This window comes from Loxodonta africana, chromosome 2, assembly GCF_030014295.1.
Source record: "Loxodonta africana isolate mLoxAfr1 chromosome 2, mLoxAfr1.hap2, whole genome shotgun sequence".
NCBI lineage: Eukaryota > Metazoa > Chordata > Mammalia > Proboscidea > Elephantidae > Loxodonta > Loxodonta africana.
The window spans coordinates 1,143,863-1,159,730 of NC_087343.1; the positions used below are offsets into that span (position 1 = coordinate 1,143,863).

At 52.2% G+C, this 15,868-nt stretch overlaps 1 protein-coding gene and 1 pseudogene across 1 annotated transcript in view; one reads left to right on the forward strand and one right to left on the reverse strand.

The window, feature by feature from the left end:
* The window catches only part of NKD2 (NKD inhibitor of WNT signaling pathway 2), a 46,518-nt gene extending 39,339 nt beyond the window's left edge, over positions 1-7,179 (forward strand). Inside the window, exons 6-12 of the mRNA XM_064279267.1 lie at positions 1,072-1,132; positions 2,008-2,135; positions 2,533-2,628; positions 3,522-3,669; positions 4,409-4,493; positions 4,853-4,980; positions 6,198-7,179. Of these exons, the coding sequence (XP_064135337.1) occupies positions 1,072-1,132; positions 2,008-2,135; positions 2,533-2,628; positions 3,522-3,669; positions 4,409-4,493; positions 4,853-4,980; positions 6,198-6,763 (1,212 nt within the window). The 3' untranslated portion in view covers positions 6,764-7,179. The remainder of the gene's footprint in view (positions 1-1,071; positions 1,133-2,007; positions 2,136-2,532; positions 2,629-3,521; positions 3,670-4,408; positions 4,494-4,852; positions 4,981-6,197) is intronic.
* Positions 7,180-10,979: 3,800 nt separating this feature from the next.
* LOC111749180 (U6 spliceosomal RNA) lies at positions 10,980-11,080 on the reverse strand (annotated as a pseudogene).
* Positions 11,081-15,868: the final 4,788 nt, after the last annotated feature.

Consider the following 15,868-nt stretch of genomic DNA (forward strand, 5'->3'; position numbering starts at 1 on the left):
TAGGAGGGCTCTCCAGTCACACAGGACGACAGAGCAAAGCTGTGTTAGGAGGGCTCTCCAGTCACACAGGACGACAGAGCAAAACTGTGGTAGGAGGGCTCTCCAGTCACACAGGACGACAGAGCAAAGCTGTGTTAGGAGGGCTCTTCAGTCACACAGGACGACAGCAAAGCCGTGGGTCGGGGTCCCCAGTTATGCAGGATGACACAGCAAAGCCAGGGGGGTCTGCAAGCAGAGTGGGCATGGTCGTTCCCCGAGGCCCTCCCCTGGCCCCACATCCACTCGAGGGATTGCTTTCAGCTAACAGGGAAGATGGGGCCAGGCAGCCTCCCAAGCACTCTGCAGACACAGGCCCACCGACCAACCGCATCCTGGGATGCACTGATTGTCCCGTCCCGGGGCGGGGGGTGTGATGACCTGACTCCAAGCCTGCCTCTCTGGTCACTCATCACCCCTCCCCTGAGGTCTCTGCTCTCTGGATGAGCCTGGAGAACAGACGGGCTGTGCTGTGCAGCATCTGGGTGAAGGCGTTGTTGGGGGTGTCATAGGAGACATTGAGTCCTGTGTCACTGATTACGGGGGCAGGGAGGGGCCCTCACCACCCCCTGGGTTGGAACAGTGGTTCAGGTCCTGGGGGCGGGGCGGGGAGGGACCCTCGACTGCCATGGGACAGGAGCTCAGTGTGATTCAGGGTCTTATGTGGCTTTGGCGGGTGGCCCTGGGCTGGGCTGGGACAACAGGCGGCTGAGCATTTACACCCACTGGCTTTTCTGCCTCTGCTTTCTCAGCAAGACCCGTCCTCACACGTCAGGCATGGTGTGCGAGCCCCGTGCTGCAACACCTGCACCCAGGAGATGGGCTCCCTTGGGCAGTGCACACACGGGCTGGTTGCCACTGGCCGGGGCCTGACGCAGCAGGCAGGGCAGGGAAAGGAGCCTGGCATTCTGCTTCCTGAGAGCCCCGTGAGCACCACAGGAGGAGCAGAGGACCTGTGGCCCCAGCCCCTGCACTGTCTCCGGAGCCCCTGCCCTGCCCAGCTGCCCATGGTTCTCACAGGCATCCTCCTCCCAGGAGCTGCCCCATGGGGACCCGAAGGATGGACACCTCTGCGAGGACCAGGGCCCCCTGGAGGGTGAGTACGCCACCCAGGCCTCAGAACCTTCTAGAGGGAGCCATGCCCCTGCAGTTCTCGAGTGCTCCGTGTCTTTCACCTGCGTGGAACTAAACTCAGACGAGCCTCTGGGTGTCCACAGCTCCCGATGCGTTTGCTAGCAGGGCTGGGGAGCTGTGAGCAGCGCTCTTTGGGTCAGATGTGACTTATCCTTATGACATGCACACAGCATGCTTGCAGCACGCACAGCATCTTTACAAATGCACACAACATGCTTGCAGCACGCACAGCATCCTTACAAATGCACACAACATGCTTACAACATGCTTGAGAGACATTTTACTCAGCCATGGGACCCCTCCTTTCTGTGGTATGGGGGGCCCCCTCACCTCTCTGGTATGGGCCCCCCCTCAGGGATGGGCCCCTCCTGTCTGGGGGTGGATTCCCCTCTTCTTTTGGGAACCGTGGGAAGAGGGTGCTCAGCTGACCCCCAGTGCTGCATCTGGTGTTGGGGTTGGGGTTGTCAGAAACTCCAGGAAGACCCCCTGAGCAGAGGCCAGCCCTTGAGGCCTGCAGGGCATCCCCACGCAGCCCTGTGGCTTAAGGGACACTGTACCCATCAGTAGACACTGTGAACTCACTGGGCGGAGGCAGGATGGCCAACCATACGGTCATGACCCAGCAAGGGCCCCCCACCCTCCACATGGTCCATGAGGCTGCTAGGTCTGAAGCAGGGTCCTCAGCTGGCATCCTGTCAATAAGAGGCAAAGCAAGGCCTGGGCACACCTCTCCACTGTCCATCTGTCCACTCTCACCCCACCTGGAGACCTACACCATCCACCATGTCCTGCGGCTGGCTGACAGGACCGAGATCCTCCTCACCTGTCTCCCCACAGTGGTGCTAAGCCCCGAGAAGGCTGAGGGCCACGAAGGTTCCAGACACCTCTGCGGCGCTGAGAATGGAGACCAGGCGGCTTGCAGGGACGGCGCCCTCGGGCCAGGCAGGAAGTGCCTGCACATAGATGTGGGTCTATGTTTCCTTCTGCCCTAGCCAGGGTCCCAGGGCACAGGGGTCAAGGGGCCACCATAGAGTGAGGGTGGGCGTGGTCAGGTGTGCATGCCGGTGTGACCCAATTCTCAGCCAGGACACTGTCCCCTGGAGCACAGCCAGGGGGCCCTTGTGGGAAGTCTGAATGTTTTTGGGAGTCAGCAGCTCCACCTGGGTGGAGGGTGCCGCCTGCCGTGAACTTGGCTAAAACTGGCCTGCATGGCATTGCAACAGTTCAAGGAGCTCTCCCTGGACTTCAGTCCTTTAGCGTTGCCTCCTTCCTGTCTGGGTGGGGGAGGGGCACTGGGATGGCTCAGAGCCCCCCCCACGCCAGGTCCAAGGATGCTCTGTTCCCTCCCATCCACGGGCGCAGGAGCTGCAGTGTGACATCTCGCTGGAGGAGGACAACCGGCAGGAGTGGACGTTCACACTGTACGACTTCAACAACAGTGGGAAGGTCACCCGAGAGGTACTGCGTCCAGGCTGATGTCAGGTGACCACAGCCATCCATGTTGATACTGTGGAGCCAAGCTGGGTCTTGTAGATAGACAGACATTGGTAACCAGGCCAAAGGAAGCCAGACGGAGCCCCACTTTGCAGAGGGAGGACCCAGCTCCCGCCTGGGGCTGCTCAGTGATTGCGTCCCCTCCCAAGGTGGCTGCTCTCTATGCCCGTGTTTCCTGGTGGAGCCCTCTACCCTCCTGATGGCCAACCATAGGCCCCAGTAGTGCCCCCTCATGTCCCCCATGCCACCTTTGTGTCCAGGAGGGGCAGGTGCCCCAGAAGGAGCCAGACTCACAGGATGGCCACATGGGGCACTGCTGAGTGGACTGTTAGGACTAAAACTCTTGTCTGCTTGCCCAGTCCTCTGGACAAAGGTTCTGCTGGAAATGTGAATGGCCACAAAGAGGTGGGCCATTCTCAGGCTAATGCCAAAGGGGTTAGATCTGGGGGTGCAACAAGGGTCTCCCAGATAAAATGTCTGTGATGCTTGGATGAGTGAAAAGGAAAGCAGCCAGCAGCTGAGTAGCCAAGCAGGTGGGCAGGCAGATGGACAAATGGGTGGATGGCCAGGTGGGTGTGTGACCAAGCAAGCAGGCAGGCAGGTGAACAAGTGGGTAGGCAGGTGACCATATAAGCAGGTGAGCGGATAAGTGGGTGGGCAGGCAGGCAGGTGGACAAGTGAGTGGGCAGCCAGGCAACCAGCAACCAGACACTCAGGTGGGCAGGTGGGTGACCAGATAGATCAACGGTCTGGAGGCAGGCAGGTGGACAAGCAAGAGGGCAGGTGCTGGTGTGCATGGTTGTCTTGGCAGCATGGGCTTGGACACTATTGTGATGCCTGCCCCTGCCTGCCCCCAGGACATGTCCAGCCTGATGCACACCATCTATGAGGTCGTGGATGCCTCGGTCAATCACTCCTCCGGCAGCAGCAAGACCCTCCGTGTAAAGCTGACCTTCAGCCCGGAGCCCCCCGGCAAGAGGAAAGAAGGCCTAGCTGTCAGCCAGGGTGAGTGGGGTGGGGCCACACGGGTGCCATGGGCTTCCTGGCTGTCCTCCTGCCCCCACAGCATCAACCCTAGGGAGGCCAGCCCTGGTGGCAGCCCCCACGCCACCCTGATACCCCTGCGTGTCTCATGGCTCCTACACCTTCATTCCAGTGGTCTGCAGGTCACTCGTTCACTTCATGACTCACCGGCCCCTGCAGGGGCTGCACCCAAGGCACCCACAGCCCAGAGCTGAGTGAGCGAAGGAATTAGTGAGGGAGGGAATGTGAGAGAGTGAAAGGGTAAATAAGAGAGTGAGTGACAGAGTGAGTGACAGAGTGAGAGTGGGTGAGTGAGAGAGTAACAGAGTGAGTGACAGACTGAGTGAGAGTAAGAGTGACAGTGAGAGTGAGTGAGAGTGAGTGAGGGAGAGAGAGGGAGAGAAAGTGAGAGTAAGAGAGAGAGGGAGAAAGTGAGTGAAAGTGAGAAAGCGAGTGAAAGTTAGAGTGAGTATGTGAGTGAGAGTGAGGAAGTGAGTGAGACAATGTGTAAGAAAGTGAGAGAGACAGTGAGTGTGAGTGAGTGAGTGAATGAGAGAGTGAGGGAGCAAGTAAGAAAGTGAGTGAAGGAGTGATTGAGTGAGTGAATGTGAGTGAGTGAGTGAGTGAGGGTGAGTGAATTAAGGAAGAGCGGTTGGATGGATGAGCAAGAAGGTGCGAGTGAATTAGAGTGGCCTGCTGAGAGCATGACAACCTCTTGCAGACAGGGAGCTGGGCCGCTTCCGGACAGAGGGGGAGCAGGCTGAGGAAGAGCGGATGGCTGACAGGAGGCTCCCTGCTCATGTTAGGTGAGTGTAGGGGCCATCCGCAGGGGTTTCAGGTCTGCAAGGAGGACAATTGGAAGTGACTCCTGTCTGCGATGAGCCTGAAGCAAAGCCTTAGATGGACCAGAAAGGACCACAATGTGACACGCTTGGTAACCATGACCCTGGGTCTCCTATGGGATCACCACCCTGACTCACATGGCCTGTGTCCTGGCTGAGGCTCAGCTGGCCCATGTGGCTGTGCTGGTCCTTGCCCACCCTTCCTCTCCTGCCCCTCAGTGTCAGGGTGTGTGTGGGGCCCAGCCCTGCCCTCTGCCCACCGCATGGTGTTCCTGCATCCCCCTGGTGGGCTGCGAGCTCAGACCCCTCCCTCCTCCATGCAGGAGGCCAGGGGCCGATGCCACCCCTTGCCCTGTGAGGGGCCCCTACTGTGTGGACGAGAACACGGAGCGCAGGAATCACTACCTGGACCTGGCAGGCATCGAGAACTACACCTCTAAGTTCGGGCCTGGTAGGTGCCAGACTGCACTCACTTGTGCCATGGCCACTAGCTCTGAGCCCCCAGTCACCCAGCCCTGCGCAAAGGTGGCCCCGTGGTGTGGGGGGTGGGGGTGTACACAGCGCTGGAGATGGAAATGGTGGGCTTGGGTTTGGATGGACATTCAGCACCTTAAGGAAGAATGACCAGCTCATCTGGAAGGGGCCATCAGCTGCCATTTGGAACACACATCCTCCTAGCCTGTCAGCGCTTGCCCCTCAGGCCTTCTGAGAGAGCCTTGAACCAGAGCCCCGTCTGCCCCCTGCTCCTGACACTTGTGGTCCCTCCTCCACCAGGGTTCCCCAAGGCTGCCTGGTGGGGGCGGAGGGTGTGGCCTGAGCAGTTTGAAGACTTTAAAATATCTGTTCAACTTTTTGGAACATCCTGACAGAAGGATTCCAGCAAAGGGCACTTGTGGCAAAACTGTGGGCAGCCCTGCAGGCCAGGGACCGTGTCCACACCCCACCCCACCCCACAGACCAGGCCCAGATCAGAGCACTGGGGGCCTTGTCTGCACAGCCCCCACACCTTGCAGCAGGGACATCACCAGGCAGTCGACTGTGCCCCAAAAGGCATGAACTGTGCGTTGTAAAAGCAGCAGCCCCAGTTGACCTAGAAGTCTCCTTTGTAAGGAGCACTTAGGCAAAGGTTAGCTTATCATCTAGGTTATGGGTTTAGGTCAAGTCAGCTTATAGGTATGTTACTAGGTTTAGGCAAAGTGTGTTCCAGGGGCAACCTTCACGGAAGCTCCACTGTGGGGCCTGCCGTGGGGCCCTGGGTGTGAGGGTCACCGCGATTCCTGGCACAATGGCCACAACATGCCCTCCCTGTGAGGGGGATGGCAAGGCGGTGGCTGTTGCTGCAGGCGGCACTCCCCTTACTGAGAGGTGGCATTTGGGGTCCCTAGAGCTAGCCCACAGGTTGGAGACTGTAGGTAGGGCAGGCTGAGGCCACTGCGGAGGGCAGGGTGGGTGCCCAAGAGTTCTGTCTGGTCCCAGACATGGCCACACAGCCCCCTCTGCTGGAGTCCTCTTGCGAGTTCATGCAGCAGAGGAGCCGGCTCAGACCCCATGCCGAGGGCCCTCAGTTAGTAACTCACGGGGAGTGGAGGGGCAGGTGGACCCTCGTCGTGTGCCCTGGACCTGGCACAGCAGCACTCTTGGGCTCACGTCTGTCTCTGCTGTCCATAGGGTCCCCGCCAGCACAGCCCAAACAGGAGCACCCCAGCAAGGGCTTGCACCCCCAAGGCCGGTCCCGCTCACAGGAGTCAGACGCACACATGGGCCACCAGCGGCGGTCCCAGGTGCTGGCTGACTCTGCTGAGTCTGCCACCCGGGCCCTGGACACCCCGCCGCGGCCGAAGGTGCTGGAGAAGCAGTTCCTCAAGTCCCCCAAGGGCACGGGGAAGCCACCCGTGGGGCTGGGGGGCAGCAGGCCAGGCAAAGCCTTCAGCTACCACCTGGCAGCACCAGCCCAGGGCCCCCAGGATGGGCACTACCTCCCACCTCAGCCCCCACCACCAGCGCAGCCGCAGCCCTACAACCACAAGAGGTCTCGGCAGAAGAGCAGGGAGAGCTATTCACCACTCAAGGCCATATACACCCCACCCGGTGCAGTGGAACATGAGGTGGTGCGGGACCTGCCACCCGTGCTGGCAGGAGAAGGCTTCACGGTGCCTGTGGTGCAGAGGCATGAACACCACCACCACCACGAGCACCACCACCACCACCACTACCACCACTACCACCCGTCCTGACATAGCCACCACCACCATCATCACCAGCATCGCCATCCTGATGCAGCCACTACCACCACCACGCCACCACCGTCACTATCACCATCCTGACATAGCCACCACCATCACCACCACCACGAGCACCTCCACTATCACCATCCTGATGTAGCCACCATCACCATCGCCACCACTACTACCACTACCACCTTCCTGACATAGTTGTCCCCACCACCACCACCATCATCACCACCATCCTGACATAGCCACCACCATCACCAGAACCACCATCACCATGCCACCATCATCACCACTGTCATCATCCTGATGTAGCCACTACCACCATCACCACCGCCATTACCAGCACCACCATTACCACCACTGCCATTACCACCACCGCCATTACCACCACCACCGCCATTACCACCACCGCCATTACCACCACCACCGCCATTACCACCACCATTACCACCACCGCCATTACCATCACCATCACCATTACCACCATCGCCATTACCGCCATCACCACCACCACTGCCATTACCAGCACCACCATCACCACCACTGCCATTACCACCACTGCCATTACCATCACCATCACCATTACCACCATCGCCATTACCGCCATCACCACCACCACTGCCATTACCAGCACCACCATCACCACCACTGCCATTACCACCACTGCCATTACCATCACCATCACCATTACCACCATCGCCATTACCGCCATCACCACCACCACTGCCATTACCAGCACCACCATCACCACCACTGCCATTACCACCACTGCCATTACCATCACCATTACCACCATCGCCATTACCGCCATCACCACCACCACTGCCATTACCAGCACCACCATCACCACCACTGCCATTACCACCACTGCCATTACCATCACCATCACCATTACCACCATCGCCATTACTGCCATCACCACCACCACCGCCATTACCAGCACCACCATTACCACCGCCACCATTACCACCACCGCCATCACCACCACTACTGCCATTACCACCACCGCCATTACCAGCACCACCATTACCGCCATCACCACCACCGCCGCCATTACCAGCACCACCATCACCACCACCACTGCCATTACCAGCACCACCATTACCAGCACCATTACCACCATCACCACCACCATCGCCATTACCACCTCCACCATCACCACCACCACCATTATCACCACCACCATTACCAGCACCACCATTACCGCCATCACCACCACCATCGCCATTACCACCTCCACCATTACCACCACCACCATTATCACCACCACCATTACCAGCACCACCATTACCGCCATCACCACCACCACCACCACCATTACCACCACTACCACCACCGCCATCCATCCTGAGCAGCTACCACCACCTCCACCATCACCCCATCATCACCACCATCACCACCAACCATCCCAAGCTCAGCTACCACCACCATTACCACTGTTACCACCACCAAAACTACCACCCATCCTGATATGGCCGCCGACACCACCATCATCACTTCCACCACCAAAACTCACCACCACCATCCTGAGCATGGCTGCAGCCCCTCAGCATCCTCTGGCCTTAGGCACGGGCATGGTGGTGGAGACCTTGTAGGGACCAGGAATGCTGTCCCTCCATCCTCCTCTGAGCCTCTTTCATGATACCATCTTCAGACCCGTGTATGGTAAACACACATGATGCCACTGACATTCCCCAGTCACACAGCTCCTCTGTGTGCTTCACGAAAGCCATGCGTGAGCACAGGGAGACACGCATATTCCTGTGTGCAGTGTGAGTCCCTCATGACAGGCCTCCGCTCGGTGCTCTCCCTGCTTCCTGTGTGGCGCTGTCTCCTGGCACTCTGGCCTGTCCCCAGGGCCAGTGATGACCACACCTGTGAGCACATGCCTGCCACTCTGCAGTGAGCGTAGGCATGGCAACCTTCCATGGGACTCACCCACGAGGAGGTCACGGAATGTGGTCTGGTGAGCAACTCCTTGACGGCAAGTGCAGGAAGGTACACCCGGGCACAGGTCCTAGACAGACAGTGGGAGCAGATAGGCAGGCCAGGGGAGGAGGGTGCTGCCATGGGGCATGTGGCACCGGCTCTGAAGTGGACGCTGGTGTGGGCAGCAGCCATGGGATAGCAGCACCCCCTGTGAGAGCACACAGAGCTGGAGAGGGCAGATTCTACCCTGGCTCATAGAGACAAAAAGCTGCCAGAGACCTGTGGCTCGGGTCCACGACAGCTGACCGTTGGCAGGAGAGTTTCCTTCTGTGTCTCGGAGGGTAAGTTGAGGGTGCAGATGGGAGTGAGCACCAGAGTTGGACCCTGCACCTGGCTCCTGCCCAGCCAACCACTCCACTTGATGCAGGAAGCCCAGCGGCTCTGTGGCCCCTGCTTAGCAGACAAGCCTCTGGCCATTTGTGGACTTGTGGTTTGCTCTGTCCTTGTAAACTTAGCTTTGCTTTTAAGGATGGAACAAATTGATGGTCAACTTTTAATTGCAACCATTTCCCAGCCTAATAAAGTATGCGTGTTTTGTACTATGTCATGTCGGGTTTTCAAACTCCATGTGGTTGGCAGGTCCATGTCACCATGGGGCCTCAGGGACAGGCACTGGCAGGCATGCCATGGTGGGTGCATGCATGGAGAGTGAAGAAAAATCAACACACGTGCAGGCACACGCTCCACATTGGTGGACAGGCGCAGGCTGTCATTCTAAGCCCCCCACTCTGCAGTGCTTTGTTACAGCCACCCCAGGACACTTGTACACACTCAATGCGGAGTGTGAGGGCTCATGACACCTCTGCCCTGGGCTGACCAAGCCACCTGCACTCACTTGACCCCAGAACCAGCTGTGGTGGATACCTGAGGGTTCTGGGCTGAGTCAGGACCGGCAGGGCAGGCCAGGCTGTTCCGTCCTTCCTCATCAGCCTCCCATGGGGCCTCAGAACCAACCATGTGTTTCACCCTCGGGTGCTCCGTGATCTGCAGCGCAGCTACCACCCCTCACCCCTGCCACTCCAGGCCTCTGCCTACTCTGGTCCCTCAGCCCCAGAGCACCTCCTGCTGGCTGGGCCTTCCTGCTTCCAGGGTGTGGACACCTTGGCACTGCCAGGCACTTGCCGTTTGGGGCCTGAAGGATGACTCTGCTCTCGAGGTCTGTCTCCAAGGGCCTGAGCACTTGAGTGGGGCCCTGATGTTCGGCTGTGCTGCTGCCGCCCCCGAGCCCACATGGGGAAGGCCAGCGCAGACCTGGTAACTGAGCGCTTTACTGAGATACAGTCCACATACGTGAGGTCTATCCTTTTAAAGTGCACATGTCGGTGGGCTGTAGTATGCTTGCAGAGTTGTACAACCACCACCACGGTCAAGTTTAGAACATTCTCATTGTCCCCCAAAAGAAATAGCGTACCAATTAGCAGTCCCTCCCTTCTCTCCTTCCCCTGGAACCACCAACCTGCTTTCATCTCTATGGACTTGCCTATTCTGGACATTTCATACAGATGGAATCATACACCATGTGGCTTTTTGTGCCTGGCTTCTTTCACTCAGGATGTTTTCCAGGTTTATCCATGCTGTACCATGTATGTTAGTTACCTAGGGCTGCTATAATGGAAATACCACAAGTGGGTGGCTTTAACAAACAGAAATTTATTTTCTCACAGTTTGGGGGCTAGAAGTCAAGTCAGGGTGCTGGCTCTAGGGGAAGGCCTTCTTTCTCTGTCCACTCTGGGGGGAAATCCTTGTCTCAGCTTCTCCAGCGTTCTTCTTGTTCCTTGGAAATCTCCACGGGGCGTCTAACTTTCCCCCATTTTGCTTGCTTTCTTCTGTGCCTGTTCTATTTTATGTATCCAGAAGTGGTTGGCTTAAGACACGCCGTACACTGACATGGGCTTTACTAACACAACAAAGAAATCCCTTTTCCCAATGGGATCGCATCCAGATGTGCAAAGGTGAAGACTTACGACATAATTTTTAGGGGACGCAATTCAATCCGTAACGTGTGTCAGTAACTCTTTCCTTTGTATGGTTGATTAACACCCCATCGTAAAGACATACACATTTTGTTTATCTGCTCATCAGCTGTTGGACATTTTGGTTGTTTCCAGTGTTTGGTGTTATGCATATTTGTGTACAAGTTTTGTGAACATGTGTTTTCAATTATCTTGGGTATATACCTAGGAGTAGAATACAGAATATTTCATGAATTTGCATGTCCTCCTTGTGCAAAAAAAAAAAAAAAAATTTATTTTTTTAAACCACCTTGTGCAAGGGCCATGCTAATCCTCTGTACTGTTCCAATTTTAGTGTCTCTGCTGCCCAAGTGAGCACCGAATTCCTACTCATGGTGACTCTACAGGGCAAAGCGGAACTGCCTCACTGGCTTTCCTAGGCTGTAAATCTTTACAGAAGCAGACTCTGCCACATCCTTCTCCCAAGGAGCAGCCAGTGGGTTGGAACCACTTACGCTTTGGTTTTAGCAGCCGAGCACTTAACCACTGCGCAAGGAGGGCTCCTTTGAGAACTAAGGTGCACCTGACCGAAGTCATGGTATTTTCAATCACCTCATATGCATGCAAAAGTTAGACAATAAGGAAGACCAAAGAAAAATTGATGCCTTCGAATTACGGTGTTGGCAAAGAACATTGACTATACCATGGACTACCAGAAGAAGAAACAAATCCGTCTTGGAAGATGTACAGCAAGAATGCTCATTGGAATGGAGGATGATGAGACTTGTCTCACATACTTTGGACATGTTATCAGGAGGGAAGAGTCCCTGTAGAAGGACATCATGTTTGGTAAAAAAAAAAAGTAAAGGGTCAGCAAAAAAGAGGAAGACACTCAATGAGATGGATTGACACAGTGGCTGCAACAATGACCTCAAGCATAGCAACAATTGTGTTTTTTTCTGTTGTACATAGGGTCACTATGAGTTGGAACAGACTTGACGGCACCTAACAACAATAATAACAACAAGAGTAGAATTACTAGGTCATACGACAACCCTATGTTTAACTATTTTAGGAGCTGCCACACTGTTTTCCCAAGCAGTTGCACCATTTTATATTCCCCCAGCAAAGTTGTTGATGTTGTTAGGTGGTGCAGGGTTGGTTCCAACTCGTAGCCACCCCGTGTACAACAGAACGGAACACCGCCCCATCCTGCGCCATCCTCACAATCGTTGTTATGCATAAGCCCGTTGTTGTAGCCACTGTGTCAATCCATTGCGTCGAAGGCCTTCCTCTTTTTCACTGACCCTCTACTTTACCAAGCATGATGTCCTTCTCCAGGGACTGGTCCCTCCTGATAACATGTCCAAAATATGTGAGACGGAGTTTTGCCATCCTTGCTTCTAAGGAGCATTCTTGTGTACTTACTTCCTCCAAGACAGATTCGTTCATTTTTTGGCAGTCCGTGGTATATTCAATATTCTTCATCAACACAATTCAAAGGCATCAACTCTTCTTCAGTCTTCCTTATTTATCATCCAGCTTTCACATGCATATTAGGTGATTGAAAACACCATGGCTTGGGTCAGGTGCACCTTAGCCTTCAAGGTGACACCCTTGCTTTTGAGCACTTTAAAGAGGTCTTTTGCAGCAGATTTGCCCAATGCAATGCGTCTTGATTTCTTTACTGCTGCTTTCATGGGTGTTGATTGTGGATCCAAGTAAAATGAAATCCTTGACAACCTCAATCTTTTGTCTATTTATCATGATGTTGCTTATTAGTCCAGTTGTGAGGATTTTTGTTGCATTTATGTTGAGGTATAATCCATACTGAAGGCTATAGTCTTTGATCTTCATCAGTAAATGCTTAAGTCCTCTTCACTTTTAGAAAGCAAGATGTGTCATCAGCATAACACAGGTCGTTGCTCCAATCTTGATGCTTAGAGTCCAGCTTCTCGGATTATTTGCTCAGCATACAGATTGAATAAAAACAGATTGAATAGGTATAGTGAAATGATACAGTGCTGATGCAGATTCTCCTTACCTTAAACCACCCAGTATCCCCTTGTTCTGTTGGAACAACTGCCTCTTGATCTATGTAGGGGTTCCTCACGGGGCTTCCAATTTTTCCACATTCTCACCAACTCTTAATGTTTGTCTTTTTGATTCTAGCCATCTAGTGAGTGGATGTGAAGAGGTATCTCATTGTGGTTTTGATTTGCATTTCCCTGATGACTAATGGTGTTGAGCATCTTTTCATGTACTTAGTGGCCATTTGTATATCTTATTTGGAGAAATGTCTATTTAAATTCTTTGCTCACTTTAAAACAAGGCTGTTTTTCTTTTTATTGTTGAGTTTAAGAGTTCATTATATATTGTGAATACAAGTCTCTTGTCAGATACATGATTTTTAAATATTTTCTCCCATCGTGTTGTCTTCTCACTTCTTGATGGTATTCTTTGAAAAACATTTTTAATTTTGATGACATCCAATTGATCTGTTTTTCTTTCGTCTCTTATTCTTTTGTCTTCATATCTAAGAAGCCGTTCCTTAAGCCGAGTCACAAATATTTACTCCTATGTTTTCTTCTAAGAGTTTTCTCCTAAGCATCTTCTAGTTTCAACTATTACATTTAGATCTATGATACATACATATGGTGTGAGATAGACAGTCCAAATTCATTCTTTTGCATGTGAAAATCCAGAGTTGTCACAGCACCATTTGTTGAAAAGACAATTGTTTTCCCCTTGATTGGACTTAGCACCCTTGTCAAAAATCAGTTGACCATAAATGTGTGTGTTTCTGGACTCTCAATTCTATCGCATTGATTTATGTATTTACCATAGTGTCTTGATTACTGCAGCTTTGTAGTATGTCTTGAAACCAGAAAGTGTAAACCCTCCTACTTTGCTCTTCCTTCTCAAGATTGTTTTGACTATTCTGAGTCCCTTGCATTTCCATATGAAGTTTAGGATCAGTTTGTCTGCAAAAAGCCTGCTAGAGTTTTGACTGGGATTGTGTTGAATCTGTAGAACAGTTTGGGAAAGTATTACTACCTTAACCATATAAAGTCTTCTGATCTGTTAACACGGGCTGTCTTTCCGTTTATTTAGATCTTCCTTCTTTCAATAATGTTTTGAAGTTTTCAGAATGTTTTGTATTTCTTTTGCGAGATTTATTAATATTTTATTTTTGATGCTATTATAATTTTTAATTTTATTTTTAGATTTATTGTTATCGTATAGAAATATAATGGACTTTGTATGTTGATCTTGTAACCCTGTTGAACTTATTAGTTCTAATAGATTGTGTGTGCGCACACGTGGATTCCTTAGAATTTCCTATATACGTGGTCATTTCAACTGTGAGTAGAGATAATTTTATTTCTTTACAAACTGGATGTCCGTTTTTTTTTTTCCACCCTAATTGTCCTGGCTCCAGTACAATATTTAACAGAAGTGATGAGAGTGGACTTCTTTGTCTTGTTTCTGGTCATGGGGGAAATATTCCATCTTTCACCGTTAAGCATAATGTTAGCTGTAAGTTTTTCATAGATGCCCTTTATCTGGTTGAGGAAGTGCCCTTCTATTTTGAGTTTTTTGAGTGTTTTTGTGATGAAAGAGTGTTGGGTTTACTCGACTGCTTTTTCTTTGTCTACTGAGATGATCATGCTGACACTCAGCATTTATTCCATTAATATGGTGTATTACATTGACTTTCATATGTTGAACTTTGTATCCCTGGGATAAATTCCATTCAGTCATCATATATAATCCTTTTTATGTTGTTGGATTTGGTTTGCTAGCATTTTGTTGAAGGTTTTTGTGTTTCTATTCATATGGAATATTGATATATAATTTTCTTGCGATGTCTTTGTCTGATTTTTCATCAAGGTCTCATAGGATGAGTTAGGAAGTGTTTCCTCCTCTTCTCTCCTTTGAAAGTCTGTGAAGAATTGGTATTGATGAGTTGATATTAATTCTTCTTTAAATGTTTGGTAGAATTCACCAGGGAAGCCATCTGGGCCTGTGTTTTATTTTTGAAAAGTTTTTTTGTTACCAATTCAATCTCTTTACTTAAGTCTATTTATATTTCTTCTTGAATCAGTGTAATTGGTGTCTTTTAAGGAATTGGAGCATTTCATCTAGGTTGCCTAATTTGTTGGCATACAGTTGTTCATAGTATTCTCTTATAAGCCTTTACATTTCTGTAAGGTTGGAAATAATGCCCCCTCTTTCATTCTGATTTTAGTAATTTGAGTCTTCCTTTTTTTCTTGGTCAGTCTAGCTAAAGGTTTGTGCAGTGTGATGGATCACTTTTGTGTGGCCTTTCTTGCCATGGTCTTGTAACTCCCACAAAATGATTGGGTGGGACCATGCTAATAAGGTATATGGAACCCTAACAAGGGGATTGGTCAGTTTTGCCATCTCGGTGGTTTGAAATGAGCCATCCCAGATCTCACTACCACCAAGGAAGAAGAGCCAAGAGCAGAGCACGTCCTTTGGACCTGGGATCCCTGAGCTGAGAAGTTCCTAGAACCAGGAGACCTAGAGAAAGCTGTAACACTGAAGGTGGCAAAGAGTGGTGTCAGAAAAGCAGGGACAGGAGAGACTGGCAGGAGACAGTTTGGTGGGCCTCCTGGCCCACAGAACAAAAAAGCTGAGTGCCTTTGGTGGAGTAAGGTGCCTCTGGGCACTTGGTGGGGCTACGTTTGCTGGCACACAGAGCTAGAGCTGAGCTCATTAGGGCCAAGGCTTACTGGCAGAGCGGGGTGCCTCTGGGCACTTATCAGCAAAGCTAAAGAGCTTTGTAACACTTGCCTGAGCAGGACAGAGGCTGAGGGCCAGAGACAGGCGTGCCTGCAGGCACAGCTTGGAAGAGGCTGCCCTGATGGAATAACTGTATCCTAAGCATTCCTGAACTTGACTTGTAACCTGTTACTTCCCTAATAAACCCCATAATTGTGAGTATTGTCTGGAAGTTCTGTGTAGTCATTGCAATGAATTATCAAACCAGCAGGGAAGTAGAGAGTGCCGTGGAGGAGCGGGGAGGATGGTTGATGTCTGAATTGGTAAAGATGGCAGAGAGGAGGCATGTCTGACCTCCACGTCATAGCAATCAGCCTCGGGGGCTGTTGATCTTGTTCCTCCTTCCCCCTGTGAAGTT